This window comes from Larimichthys crocea, chromosome III, assembly GCF_000972845.2.
Source record: "Larimichthys crocea isolate SSNF chromosome III, L_crocea_2.0, whole genome shotgun sequence".
In the NCBI taxonomy this organism is placed as follows: Eukaryota; Metazoa; Chordata; class Actinopteri; family Sciaenidae; genus Larimichthys; species Larimichthys crocea.
The window spans coordinates 35,352,864-35,368,057 of NC_040013.1; the positions used below are offsets into that span (position 1 = coordinate 35,352,864).

At 39.3% G+C, this 15,194-nt stretch overlaps 1 protein-coding gene across 4 annotated transcripts in view; it reads right to left on the reverse strand.

Annotated features, from left to right (window-relative positions):
• Positions 1–2,138: 2,138 nt before the first annotated feature.
• Positions 2,139–15,194, reverse strand: part of LOC104923012 (transducin-like enhancer protein 4) — a 33,453-nt gene continuing 20,397 nt past the window's right edge. For all 4 annotated transcript variants that reach the window (XM_019263720.2, XM_019263721.2, XM_019263723.2 and 1 more), the window contains exons 9-20: positions 9,693–9,809; positions 9,113–9,166; positions 8,862–9,014; positions 8,292–8,424; positions 7,761–7,948; positions 7,381–7,457; positions 7,023–7,272; positions 6,682–6,929; positions 5,923–6,070; positions 4,677–4,827; positions 3,624–3,700; positions 2,139–3,262 (exon numbers count right to left, since the gene is read on the reverse strand). In XM_019263720.2, coding sequence (XP_019119265.1) covers positions 3,155–3,262; positions 3,624–3,700; positions 4,677–4,827; positions 5,923–6,070; positions 6,682–6,929; positions 7,023–7,272; positions 7,381–7,457; positions 7,761–7,948; positions 8,292–8,424; positions 8,862–9,014; positions 9,113–9,166; positions 9,693–9,809 — 1,704 coding nt within the window. In that variant the 3' untranslated portion in view covers positions 2,139–3,154. The remainder of the gene's footprint in view (positions 3,263–3,623; positions 3,701–4,676; positions 4,828–5,922; positions 6,071–6,681; positions 6,930–7,022; positions 7,273–7,380; positions 7,458–7,760; positions 7,949–8,291; positions 8,425–8,861; positions 9,015–9,112; positions 9,167–9,692; positions 9,810–15,194) is intronic.

Here is a 15,194-nt window from a genome sequence, read left to right on the forward strand (position 1 = left end):
ACTGTTGCATTTTTGTGAATAACATCAGCAAAGCCTAAAAGGTTATCAGATGGAAGAGTGAATGAGTCTCAGACAAAATACTCTCACACAATAATTTAATAAAATCAACCACAGACTAGAAAAAAGAGCAAAGGCATTTTGTATTGAAGAGGGAAACAATCTCAACTAGCAACAGGAAGTTTCTTTCAACTGTAAGCTTGAATTATTACATGTTTACAGTAAATTTATAATTTATACCTTCATGAGTTCAGTCAAGCTAAATGCTCTACACATCATTATTGTAGGTAACATCATTTCTGTATCAGGTCGTTAGCCAGCTAACTTGTAGCAATCAGATGAGACGAGTAACACTGAAGTTTGACTTTTGACATAAGCCAAGTATAACCAAAGTGTATTTTATATTTTTCTATTAATGGAGGAGTTGCACAGTAGCTATTTGGTACAGAAGGTACAGATCTTATGACTAACTGAAGAGCAGAAAATGTGGCTGGGCAGTCGATGACAGCAAGGTGAATAAATCGTCGCTTTCATTTGAAAGCGTAGCTGACTGCAGCAAACACAGAAAAGTTTCCGATTTAGAAAAAAAAAAAGCACAGAATAAGGATATTTGTGATGATATTTGGTAAGGCAGTCATTACCCCAAGGGAAATTGGTTTTTAGGCTACATCACATCAATGATAACATGACCATAACATATATTAGATGAGCCATCTTATTATTTTAATCCCATAAACATTAAAATAAATAAAGAAATAAATAAATAAAAGCAGGAAATAATCTTTCTGTTCTGTTGCTTTGTTTTTTGTCTTTTTGCACTCAAACTTCTGGGATTAAAATAGCAAAACATTTTACACCAGTCTTTGTTTAAAGTCCTATTTGTACATTTTAAAATCAGTCAGCTGATCTCTGTGATGCAAAATGATGAGTTAGTTATACAGTTTAAATCGGTTGTTTATTAGGGGAAATTAGGGTTAAGGTTGCTGTTGTTGAATCTAGCAGGGACTTGCATCTCCACCAAGAACTACTGTGCTGTGTTTTGGATGTACTCTATATGTCTTCCTGTAAATGAGTGTCATTTGGGCATAGGGCATTGTAGCAATGTAGCAAAAATGCAATAGCAACAAGAAGAAAGCTTGAAAGCAGAAAGGAAAGAACAGTGAAGAAGCTTTAAAAACATTTGGTTAATGGCACCATGCTTCGAACAATCAAACTGAATCAGCAGCAGCCATGAATAGTGTATTTCACGTGCATGTGTTCAGCAAAGCAGGAGAAATAAAGTTTGGTCCTGATTACTTCAAAGTGGACAACAGACAACTGATACAAAGCTGACTGGATAATCTTGGTTACCATTTGTGATACTTTGCTGATCATTTTACTAAAATCCATCCTTAAATGTTGAAAGATGTACACTCAAAAACAGTAACTTTTAAAAACCACTACAACAGAGTCCATCATGTTTCATCTCCATGTAGTTGAACACTCAGCAGGACAAAATGGAGTCAGAAGCGTAGCAGCATAAAGGCACTGTGTTATTTCTACAAGCCAACAAAGTAAATCCAAGAGAAATCACGAGCATATCGCTAATCACTTGTTGTTCAGAGAAGTGTCCAGCGGTCCAAAGAAAAGGATTCAGGCAGAAAATGGTGGGCTGGTTGACCTCCAAAACACCAATCAAACATTTTTTACTGTAATCTGTCAGACAGAATCCAATGAGCATCCAGAGGAGTCTGAACTGAGGGGGCAGAACCAAGTGCAAAGGTCAAACAGTAGTGAGGGCACTGAGGGCAATCTTGATAGTTTGTTCAATGCCAACCTGGTCAAAACACACACACACACACACACACACACACACACACACACACACGCACACAGACTAAGGTCCCACCTCACTCAGACTTACTAGCTAGAAAATAAATACAAATATTTCATGAACACATACAGTAGATAGGAAAGAAATCGATACATGCTGCAGTTAAAATAATAGTTCCATATTGTTGGAAATATGATTATGTGCTTACCAGCAGAAGATTAAAGTTTTGAGGATTGATACAACTCTCATGTCCGACTGGTAAATATGAAGCTACAGCCTGACTTGTCCAAGGGTAAAAATAAATAAATAAATCTGCTCGTTAAGTAACATGTGATATGTTGTTTGTTTAATCAAAACAAAAAACAAAGTGTAAAGACAACAACATATTCAGCATTCAGACATGAGAGTGATATGAACCTTCTCATCTAAATCCACAAGAAAGTAAAAAAAAATCATGCTTCCCACAATGTCGAACTATTACTTCTTCATAATATGGGCTCTGTTTGTTAGGCCTGGTAGGAGCTACTGTAAACCAATCAGTCTAGTGTGTTGTCATGTAAAACAAAACAGCACTGACATACAAATGAAGATTTGATGTTTTTAACACGTTGAAGGCTGATTTGAGTGAGTAAGACAAACATAACAAAAAAAAAATGTCTTTTTACATGTCTGTCTACATTTCTAAAAAAAATAATAAAAAAAAAAGGCAAATTTGGTATGATGTATTAAAATAGAGTGCTTGAAGGCAAGAACGAGACAGAACCAAAATATAAAAATGCTACTTCCATTAGATCTCACATAAATAAAAGCCGTTCAGCTCAATCAGAACACAGAATAATATATATCCATAGGAAATTGTTAATGAATAAAGCCTTGAATATACTTGTTCTCAACTGCATGTTAACATGATGGCCACCCCTGTGCTCCGTTAGAGTGCAGTGTGTCAGGATGTGGAATAAGGTTGGAAGCAGACTCTGAACAAATGGTAATGGCAGAGAAACCTCTAGAGCTATAAGTGTAAAGGAATGTTTTCTGGTGCAGCAATAACATCCTCTCCAGATTCAGTGCACATGGACATTCACTCATCCTCACACCAACGAAAAGCCGCTCAGTCAAAAAAAAAAAAAAAAAAAAAAAAAAGAATATCTCTGTGCTTGGTTCTGCTTGTTTGTTTTGATCCACGACCGACTAAAAGGTCAAAAGGTCACTGTCCACGAAAAGTCTGTTTGGTTAGTTCCTTTCAAATCCATTTTTTACACATTAAAAATTGTACATGGGCAACAGAGACAACGCAGGGTGCCTGGGTGGACGGGTGGCCTTGTCGTGGAAATGGTCGCAGCCCTCCTAGTAGTTGACCTCATACACAGTCGCTTTCTTATCTCCCGAACCCGTCACAATGTACTTATCATCTATGGAGATGTCGCAGCTCAGCACTGAGGATGACTCCTTTGACTGTGAGGAGATAAAAGATGTGTTAAAATGTAAAAAGTGAGCTCAAGGATAAGATCCAGTCTGCCTTATGTGTTAAAAGTAAAGTGCAGTCACACACTTCCACTGCAACTTTGTCTTGACCCTCATGAAGGCTTCTTGTTCAAATGTGACATATAATGTCTCGTACATCTTTTCTGTCTTTAACTGACCTTTCGACTTTCTTTTTCTTTTTTTTTTAACAAAAGCTTAAAGTCAGTGAGCAGAAAAGCTTTTGACGTCCTGAAATCTGTAACCTCCTGGTTATTAAACCTTTCTGTATTTGGCCTCTCAGCTACCTGTCCTCCATGTTTATGTTCTTGTGCTTGCATTCTCTCACACTAACCTGGAATATGCTGGCTCCATATGGGGTTCTCCATGCGTTAAGCAGATTGTCTTTTCCTGTGCTCACAAACCACTTCCCTGCAGAGGAGGGCAAATCACATCGGGCCACATCAAGAGCAAATATTTTAAACAGTTTCAACACGAGGGATGCCAATGGACACTGACATATTAAAGCAGAATGGATATCATTATCTAGTCTGAGGCTTCAGCTGCTAATCCAAAATACAAAGCTCGTCTTGATTCTATAGTTCCCTCTTAATAAATATGGGCATCAAACAACTATCTTTATTGTTATGACAAGTAGATGTTTTATGTTTAGTGTAAGGGTAACTCTATCCATCCTCCAGCCTGATCATAGTGAGTAATAATGACTCTTTCTTTAAAAACACAGTTAGATAATAACTTTCAGTAACACACTGAGATACTTGTAGTGCAGAATGTAAGTTGTAACTGTGTAGAAATCTTGCATGCTATCTTGAATTAGTGAAAGGAGGGGTGGACCAAAAAGAAAAGAGTCTCAAATCTATTTTTACACCATTACCAAAACAATGTTACCAAACAATGAGCTAAAATCCTTGAACAGTTCTGCATGTCGAAGTGAACACCAGCTTCTTATTTTAACCACCGGACGGCAAATTGATCCAAACTTAGTGGGATAAATATCAAATATCAGTATTAAAAGCATTGTTGTATTTAATAACTTAACTACTTTTATAATGTAGGGACATGTTTTAAAGATTAGCATTATCCTACTCTAGTTATCTAGAACACAGTATTGACCTGGAAGTTTTAGAAAAATAGTTTGGATCAAACTTTTGGCCTTCCTCTGAAAATTCCTTTCATTTACATTGTAAATTTTGTAATCACGTGTGTACTCATTTTATCACTCTCCTACACTAGGAGACACATTTAGTCACATTCCCGCATCCTTAACGTACCATGTAGCATATAAACATGTTGCAAATTGTCTCTCAACAAACATTCACTTTGGACTTTTTCAGAAATACTGGTAGAAACATGTTTTAATTATCTTAATAGATCTGTTGATTCTTACCACAGTGAGCAAATCTGAGTGAGAGCACGCAGCTTTCATGCAGGTGGAGCTGGTACTTGTCAGGTTTGGTGACATGTAGGACCTCCACATTATTGTTCTCCATCCCCACTGCCAGCCACTCTCCCGTTGGACAGTATCCTAGTGAGAAGATCTGCAAAGAAACCCAGAAGTTACAGTAATTATTTCTCTTAGAATTTATGTAAAAATACATACATACACACACACATATATATATATATATATATATATATATATAAAAATCATCACATGTTATATTTGTCTAGTCTCTTTTTCAGTGCATGGAAATTGTGCTCGTCTGTGGGGGTGGGCACTGATGTTAACATTTAACGGATGCTGGCAAAACTTCACCGTTCTACACCATCATAAACATTTCAGTCCCTGACGTACTAATCTGTCGAAACAGATGGTTGTTTCAGTGTCTAGAATCGTATTAGCCCTGCTGGAAAAAGCAATTGTGCATCATGAAAGGAGGTGGGTGAATAAAATAGTGAATTCTCACTTTTGAGACAAAACTCAACATTTTTTTTTCCTGATGATGAAGACCAAAAAAGCACACAGGAAATACACCTGATGGCTTGATAAACCTGGTAAACACAAAATCGCTGGTGTTAAATTTACTGAAGCTGCTTTTTCTAGTGGGGGTGGAGGTTAGAAAAGATATTATTGGATAGCACAAGCACTCGATTGGCCATGACTCTCCCCATCTGCCCTGCCTTCCCTGAGCTCTCTTTAATGCACGCTCACCTCCTCCTGTGCACACTGAGATTGCGAAATGGGTCTTTTCAGGAAAAATTGCAGTAATGGCCTATTATTGCTGCTCCTCTCTTCACCTGAAAAAAAACTAAATTCTAACTGCCAGTATTATTAGCGATATAGGTATTTGAGCACAGGACAGAAAACCAGAGCTCTGCCTGGCCTTTATTGTAGGTTAAATGTTCTCAACTGAGCTTGTAAATTACTGCAATAAAGAATGCTCAAAAGTGCAATCACACAAACTACAAATGGCTGTGACTTGTCCTAAGATGGATGATTTTCAACAATCTGTGGCTTTTTCTTTCAAATCCAAATAATAATAAAAACCAAACCTGATTGCAACCTCCACCTGAAAACTGCTGGAGAGACTGAGCAAATTTCACAACACCGCTAGGATCCATACCATATTGTAACAGCAGCAGACAGTAGTTTTAGCATTAAAAAGAAGTGTGTAAGAAGTGTTTTCTGTCACCTGGGAGGTGAAGTCGTGCTGCTGCAGCTGCCTTCCCTCTCTCAGGTCCCAGGACCGCACAGTGTTATCCAGGCCTCCAGTCCACAGCTTGGTCCCATCATTAGAAATGTCTATACAGCTGGCCCCATCGGTGTGGCCTTGGAACTGCCTGCAAAAGAAAAAAAACACAAGAGTCAAGAGTCACAGCCTTACACAACACAACAACACTCAACAGTAAAGTGCTGATCAAATGAAACAACAACGATGAACAGAAGAAGCAAGAATATACAGAATTACATCCTGAGCACAAACCATGGACTGATTAACAGTGATTAAATGATTAAGACACCTCCTGCCAGCGTCAGGAGAACTTATCAATGATGCTGTGAGATGATAAAGTGACTGGCTTAATCTAAACCTACACACTGTCTGGCATTTATCCCACATGAGTGAGAAACGCTGCAGGCAACGACAAATAGAGTCCTTAGAATATTATAAAGCAATATTCACAATGTCAGTGATATTAACACATGATGTATGGGTTTTTTCTTTTGAATTAAAAAGTGAACATAAGTTATGTAAAGGTGCCGTAGACCAGTCATTTGTGGACTGAAATAATGGTTAAACTTATGATTGTATGTCATTGGTTGCTGTAGCTTTCAGTGTAATTGGTTCTGTAACTAGTTTTAAATTGGTAAGACATTCAAACACATGATGAATAAATACATTTGTCCAGCATAAATTAAAACCCTCACAAACACCCCTTTCCCAGCTCCGTACCTAACCAGAGTCTGGTTGTGAAGATCCCAGACGGCTATGTTTCCATCAGAACAGCAGGAAAAGCAGACCTTTGAGTCAGGGCTGATGGCCAGAGCGTAACACGCAGGTGCTGACGAAGTCAGTTCAGCCTTGATTCGCGGAGTTGGTGTTGCCAAATCCCAGATTGACAAAGTACTCGCCTCGCCCCCGACTATGAGAGTCCGTCCATCCGGAAGTAGCCGACAGGAGCGGATGTAGTTATCTCTGTTCTGATGTGACAGATGCACAAGAGTACTTTGTTACTGTCAATAACAAGTTATATTACAGTATCATGTTTGTAAGGGTCATTGCAGTGTACTCACAAGACAGTCCAGCTGGGATACAGGGGTCTTGTTGCCTGGGTGACTGATGTCCCACACCTTAACGCAGCCCTTGCCGCCGGTGTAGACATGACGTGTCGGGTTACTGATGGTGACAGCACACACCACCTCCCCGTGGCTAAGAGTATTGATCTGTCGTGCGTGGCGGGGAATGCCAGGACCGATCAGTGAATCCGGAGGAAAAGGCACAGGCTGCATCTGCCCATCAGCGCTCACATGAAAGGAGTAGGCTCTAGAGGAAAGAAAAGGGTCATGTGGTGGTGAGAAAACAGGTGGGAAGGTAAACACAGAGAAGGAGAAGAAAAAAAAAAAGGTGATTTGCTTGATGTTGTGCTCTTACGGTTTTCCACCAGGTATGCCTGACAGGTTGGGAGGAAGGCCAGGTACACGTATGTGGTGGTGAGGATCAAATCCCACCTAGAGAATCAAAGGAAGGGACAATTCAACCATAAACGAAGTAACACAAAAACTAGAGCTGATGGTAGCTGGATGATTCTTAATGTCTGTGTTAATCAGATCATCCAACCAAAGATAACATTCCTGCCCGCTATCTGATAAAATAATACTCTTTCATTAACTGGAGATTTTTCCATGTGTTTGCCATTTTTTTCTGTTTTTTTTTTATCTTGCCATCAGACTTATAGTATCAACAGTAAATCCAGTTATAAAAATCACATTTTAAGTAACCCTAATTTGAATACAAGCTGTGTATTCACGTACCACTTGTGTGCGTCCATAAGCTGCCACTGCAGCAGCTGCCACAGCACTCATCTGTGGAGAAATGTTATGCAGGCCGGTGTAGGCTGCCCCTGCTCCACTCAGCTCTCCGTTTATACCCGGGTGGGGAACCATTCCAAACGGAGTCGGGTATGAGCATGGCACCGCCAACGGTGTACGGAGACCAGGAGCTACAAGACACAAAACACTGTCAGATACAAGTTGGGACATTTTCATCTGAGGTTAGAGGGCCTGTTTTGACTCCACACATCCCAGGCAGTGTAGTTATTGAGCTCATACCATATAAATTGGCTAGGCAGCAATCAAGTATGTCAAACATTCTGAAGTTTTGGCTCTCTGTAGCACAGGTTTAAACAATACTAGCTATTCCCTAATGAAAACAAGAAATCAGCGGCTGCTGGATTATGCTGACATGGTTTCCAAAACATCCAACTTTCTTCAAGCTCACTGAATTATATCCACTATCTCACTGATGCATGCAGAGAAGTTTTATGTTGTATTTGCTATACTCACCCAGCGCCTCGACTCCTAGAGGTTTACTGGGTGCAGTCCTCAGGGCCGGGGTGGAGGTGCTGCTAGGTGTTGGGGCATCGGAGCGAGACGTTGGGGTGCTGGACTTGGACACAGGCGTTGTGGATTTCTCATTCTACAGCACAAAGAAGCAAAGTAATCTTTAATCAAATGATTTTTAGTCTAAACACTGACTTCAGATAGGAGCAGATAACTCTTTGCAGAAGCTAAAAGACACACAACCATTTCCAAATGTATTGGCAGAGCATAAATATTTCAATAATACAAAACCGTCCATGCTTTGACTGAGTTTCTGACTCAGAAACTGATGTTCTATCAAAATGTATTTAGTGTTATTACATGCTTTCCCCACCTAGTTTTTACCCTTTATTTACATTTTAGCATCCTCATCTTCTGACCAACAACACTTTGCCTACTTTAACATGTAACCTTCATTCGCTTCTATACTTTACTTACAATTATTACATTTTTATGAATGTCTAAAAATAGAATACTACCCAGAGAAATGATAAAACGGAAGATCGGAAGACTATAATTACCCAAATGACTCACCAAATTAATCTCTTTGGATTTGGATGAAGGTGTGCTGCTGGAGGAGGCGATGGAGGAAGGACTCAGTGGAGCATCCTTCTTCAACAGGCGACGCTTGTCCAACCCGTTCTCCCGAGGTGAGTGTGCGGGACTTCCTCTAGGAGACACTGGATCCTGTGGTGGGTGAGGACAGACAAAGATGACAGGCAGATGGATTTATTATTTCTGATCAGGTAACAAAAAAGACAGCATGCTGCTAAACTGTGTTGTACCTCATTGGAGACGTCCACTACCAGGTTGTCATCGCTCTTCTCTCCATCACTCTCCTGTGACACATTGAAGATACACACTTTATATAAGCATTTAGAAGAAAAAAAGTTCTCCATCAATAAAAATATAGATAATTACTGCTTTTATCAAATTCAATATCCCATTTATTTGATAGTATATAAGATATAAATTGCACATACAGTAATAAAACGGGTAATCATAAAATCATGATTTAATTAATGCTCTGAGAAAAGACCATAAAGACTATTTTAATCATTCCTCTGGCATTTTGTCTTTTCATATTTTCATTGATCAGACAAAGAGGTCGAAATGGTTCCATTGTGTAGCATCCAGATGGCTCTTTTGGCTCAGGTATAAGCTATAAACTGCAACGTGAAAATCCAGGTCCAAATACAAAGTGTCATCTCATTTGTATTGCCAGCTGTCCCAAAAAGAAAGTGTAAGTTTGATTATGGCTCGTGTGATGAACTTCACATATTGTTTGTCAGGATTCCTTTGTTATGTGTGTCAATAAAAGCATACATGTCGGCAGTGTGTTAGAAAAAGTAAAGGTTCACCCACATAGCGTGTAGACTCCTTATCATCTGTCTTCTGTTTCTTGCTATCGGAGGAGTAATCGCTTGAACTCCTGTGCTTCTCTCCAGTCCGAAAACTGGCCGAGGGAGACACAGATGAGCTCTGGAAAAAAACAAAACAAGAATCAGGTAGTTAAAGATGAAAAAAAAAAGAAAAATTCATTTTAAAAGAGACGTGCTAAGTACTGGCCAGGGAGCTAAAAATGTCTCTGTACTGATGTCTCTCTTTAACTGCACAAATTACCATATTATATTGTAACTATTTTTATCTTTAGGTTTTAGAAGCAGCCGTGAAGCAGGTCTTTAAACAGTTTTTCGCTATTAAATCTTTTAAATTTAAGCAAGCAGCAAAATCCATAAAAAATTCATTCACCTCCTTTGTATTGGGTGAAGATATCTCACCACACCTGGGCAAATTAAACAAAAATCATCTGCATGACGACACACCAGAAGAGGTAGGAGAGAAAGTCTTTTTGTAATTTGGATGAAACAACCTTTTAATACAAATTAAATTGTATTCAGTACTGTTAATGTAAGGTAATTGGGTGCAGGGGCTCTTAGAAAAAAGATTATGAAAATGATCAATAGATACTGGTATATCTTGGCTCCACTTTTAACTTACAACTTATGTTGTGTCAAAAAAAGACAGACCTGAAAAAATTAAGCATTGGAGGCTGAGCTTAGGAAGACAGCTTCCTTTCCTTTCTATTTACCCTGATAGGTTGAGGAAAACTAATGACATCTCATGCCCAGGATGAAGTGAAAAGCATAAGTAAGCTACAACTTTAACGCTACAGATCTTTTTAATGTGTCAAGACCTCCACTTTAAGCTAAATTAGGACAAATCTGGCAATAAGTTAGCAGTCAGACAACGATGAAAACAGCGCAAACATAAAATGACTGTGCTCCACTTCATATCCGGATTTACACATCACTTTGAAAACTCCTCTGCCTGTCAAAACCATTTTATTTTTACTGTACTATACAATAGCAATGCTGCACTGCACCCTTGACAGCTTGACTACAACATCACAGCTTGAACTTAGTAGCAATATTTTGAGATTTAGGGGGTGAAGAGGGGGTGGTCCATTGATGTCTCTCTCTCCTTAATCAAATATGGCATCCTTTAAATACCATTACTGAAGGATTAATCCTTATTGAGAAGCAAAGATCAAAATAAGGTCAACTAAACATTTCCCCTCTTGCTCCGCCTGTCCCTGCTGATCTCTCTCTCTCTCTGTGTCTCTGTGTCTCATTGGGAGGCGCTCCTTACCCGGCAGACGACGGACAGAGAGAAGAAAAATAAAGCAGGACCTTTAACTCGACCTTTCCACTAACTCACGCTTGTAACCTTTCCACTGCCCTTTGCCGTGCTGCAAGTGTTGATGACAAAGATTCTGTGGGGGAGGAGTGAGGTTCAGTGTGTGTGTGTGTCTGTGTGAGTCTGTGTATACATGTGCATGTGTGTGCAGCACTCATACCTGTTTGCATTTTAGTACTCACATATGTGCAAACAATGTTGAGATGTCAGTGTGTTTTACAGGTGTGTGTCTCTTCGTGAGTGAGAGAGAGAGAGAGCAGGTTGTGCCCCCCTCTCTCCCTCTCCTTCCAGACTGATTAGGTTAATTAGCCTGCAAATTAGCTCTTTCAAAAACATCAAGGCAAATTAATTTTGCTGCTGAGACAAATGAAGGCTCTGCCAGCAGCATTGCGAGTGTGAAGAAGCGAGTGTTGTTGCTTGGTTAAAGTATTAATTTACCAGCACATGATAAGTGTATTTGCCTCTCGTTTTTTAAATTGATTCTGATAATGATACCTGTGGCATCCACTGCTCAATTTCAGTTCCACTCTTTGGTTGCTTTCTAGTAATGTAAGGCCCAGGATGACCAAGCTTCTCTTGTAATGCTGTTCAACAAAGTCAAAGCCTACCATCCTCATGTGGATGTTTGGGTTGCATGACAGATTAAAAACTAATTACAGGGGCATAAACTGTGAAAATTCTGTGCTTTTACTGTGTGTTTTTTTTTGTTTGTTTGTTTTAGCATCATGTCTTTTACTACCACATTTATTATTATTTCTCATTTATTATTTAAGTAGGTTTTTTTTTACATACAAAGAATTTGCCCTTGTATTTTGGTAACATAAAAACAAGCGCTGCAAAAGTCTAAATGAATACAAAATAGAAACGATACAACAACAAAAAATACAAAAGATAAGTAAAATGTATCTGTTTTTAAAAAATGAGGTTGAGAGGAAACTGTTCTTTGGTTGAGTTCGTGTCTGAGGTGGGAGGGCTTGGTCACAATCTTTCCTGCTCGCCTCAGGCTCCTGATCTATGATAGTAGATGATGTTCTTCTTTTTCAGGAACGCCCTGCTAACACTCACACAGTCCACATCTGGAAGCTGCCTCATGTGATGGGCTTTGAACAGTTGGGGGTTAAGGATCTTGCTCAAGGGCACCTCAGTCGTGATTCTCTGTTTTACTTTCACTTTCACACAGATTTATCCTGACAGTCCAAAGATTGCACCGGCAACCCTCTGGTCACAAGCTCACTTTTCTACCCTTTCAGCAACTACTGCCCCCTAAAATGTCTTTAAAAAAAAGCTCAATACGATAAATGCCCATAATAACAGCGCTAAAGGAAAACAGAAATGTGATACAGTATGGGATATCATGTAATATGACACACCACAACAGCTTCTGAACAGAACTTGTAGGACCATGTTTTTTTTTTTTAAATACACAGTCCGCATGTATGCATTTACAGCAAATTCAACCATTTATATAATATGTTAAACAGCCATAACTGCATATTATAATTTTTCTTGTTTATCTTCCACCTTCCCTGTTTTCTTTTTCCTTCCAATGCAGTGAGAAAGACGTGTCCAGTATCTGGAAATCCTGTTTTTTTATTCCCTTTGTCTGTCAGCCTGCTAACACACAAAAATGACAGCTCGGCTCACACTAAATACACCAACTTTTGTACACCCTGGGTTCAAGTCAGTTGGTCTAATCTTTCACCTCTGATCCTTCTGTTCGACTCAATTTGTTGCTTTTTATTCCTCGGCCAACACAGCATGGAAGTCCACACTGTCCACTGTACACAGACTTTTCAAAAAGAGCATCCCAGCATTAACAAAGAGACAGACTGCAGTGAAAAAAAAAAAAAAAAAAAAAACAAGCAGTGTGCAGGATATTTTCTCTCAACAGGTGATTCATTTTAAAGGTTGCTCTAAGCCTGAAAGCGGCCTCATTAGGGATTAATTTTTTCTAAAAATGCAACACACAATCAAGGCTGTTGACTTTGTTAAAGTGTGATTTTCACTTAAATCATTATATTTACGATAACTGCATTTTTAAAGCACATGTTTAAAAAAAATCTTTTAATTACAACTACTCCAAACCGACTATCTCCTAAGTGGACTAAAAAGGGAACACCACAAACACAATAGCAAAATGGCATTGACAACTGCACCAACAATCATCTTCATTAAGTACACTGACAGGCTTAAGGAGGTGCAGTCCTTGAACGCACCACGACTACATAACTGACTGCTTGTATTGGCAGCAGTAAGCATGTACATCTATACCCACATACCTTTATCAGTGTGTGGGGTGCTAACACCAAGGACATTAAAGCACAGATGTTCAAACAATTCACACACACACACACACAAACTGTACCCCGTGAACTGTTGCCAAGGCAACTGTAGACCACTGACAAGGGGCTTATTGGTTTCATGAAGTGACTGTTGGCCGTGTGTGTGTGTGCGTTTGTTCTCACAGGGCGCTAATGAAAGGCATTCATCATTCTGGTCTCTCTATCTTTACCACTGATTTCTGACAACCTCACACACACACACACACAGAAGGGCACACGTGCAACACACACACCGACATACACACTGCTAATAGCTCCCATCATGGTGCCTACAGCTCTCAGTGTGTGTGTGTGTGTGTGTGTGTGTGTGTGTGTGTGTGTGTGTGTGTGCATGTGTGGAGGAGGATAAACTACATGGCGGGCAGGAGATAACATATTAAACATTCCTCCTGTCTCCACCTACTCCAAAACACCAGAGAACACACACAGCACAGTAAATTCATGCACATGTGTGTGTGTGTGTGTGTGTGTGTGTGTGTGTGTGTGTGTGTGTGTGTGTGTGTGTCTGTGTGTTTGTGTCTGTGTGTGAGCTCGGGCTTGCCGGAATAAAGAAATGCTAATCTGCTCATTGAGTATTCAACAAACCAAATGTTTGCCTTGGGAAAAAAGCTCCGCTTAAGGGACTAATTACTACAAGTGCTGGATGTAATGTTGCTCTGTTGCCTCCTTCCTTCACTAGTCAGGCGAGCACTTTTTTTTTCTTTGCTCACTTTGGGATTCTTCCTACCTCTTTGTCTCCATTTCTAAAAATGAGAATGCTTTTAAAATGCATATTTTGAATGTTTTTAACATGGTATATATATGAAAAATGGATCAAAGGATACTAATCTTCTAACAGACAAATTATATCCATTAAAAATAACTTACATTATCAACAGAACATGAAAGACATATAGTGTTGCAGAGATATGTACTGAAATCACTGCCTTCGCTACCATAACGCACGTTATGTACTGGAGGGAGCACCAAAATGACCCAATTATAATTACATTATAAGAGTAGTGTAATTCCCTTGGGTAATACAGCTGTGTGTAATGTGTGAGTGTAAGGTGTGAGTGGACGAGCGCAAGAGAAAGAGCGGCAGAGACGAGTGAAAATGGAGGAGCTGCAGGTTAACGGTAGTTAGGAATTAGGTAAGTAATAAATATACAGTGGAGACTACAGTATGTGATCAAATAAAGGCCATGGTGTCTCAAAAGCCACTGTGTGATTGACTGAAATAATCGTCCTAAATTATTAGCTTCAGCCCATACTTCTTGTGATACCAGTTGCGCCTCGAGAGGCGATAGTGAGTCACTACAGCGCTCAATCACTCCTCAGTCCACCATGTGGATGAAGAAATATAAAACCGTGCAGAGTGAAGGGACAGAGCTGCTTGTATCCAACAGACAGCAGCATCGGGAAGGCCGAACTTCTTGATGACTAAACACCCGGAGTCATGTCAAATTCTGCCTTGGTCTGAAACCATGTAAGAGGTCAGAGTTTGTTTGTTTTTTATCTTGGGATAAAAAATGCAAAAGAACATGTGAATGAAGCATTCACATGTTCTTTGCATATGACAATAGTCTTCAGCCACCAGTGGGTGTGTTACAAATGATAATGAATAAAGAAATTAGTTGGGGGAAGGTTGATGGTAAGAAAGTTAGAAAAGAAATCTTTATTTAAATAGTTTTTTCCTTTTATCTATATTGCAGGTTGTGTCATCTGATAAAGAAATGTAGATGTTATTTAATTGAATTTAATCTAAATTTGTAATTTAGATGTTTTAAGTTGAGGTGAGAAGACAGATATATATAGCAAACATATCAGAGAGAACGTAAGGACT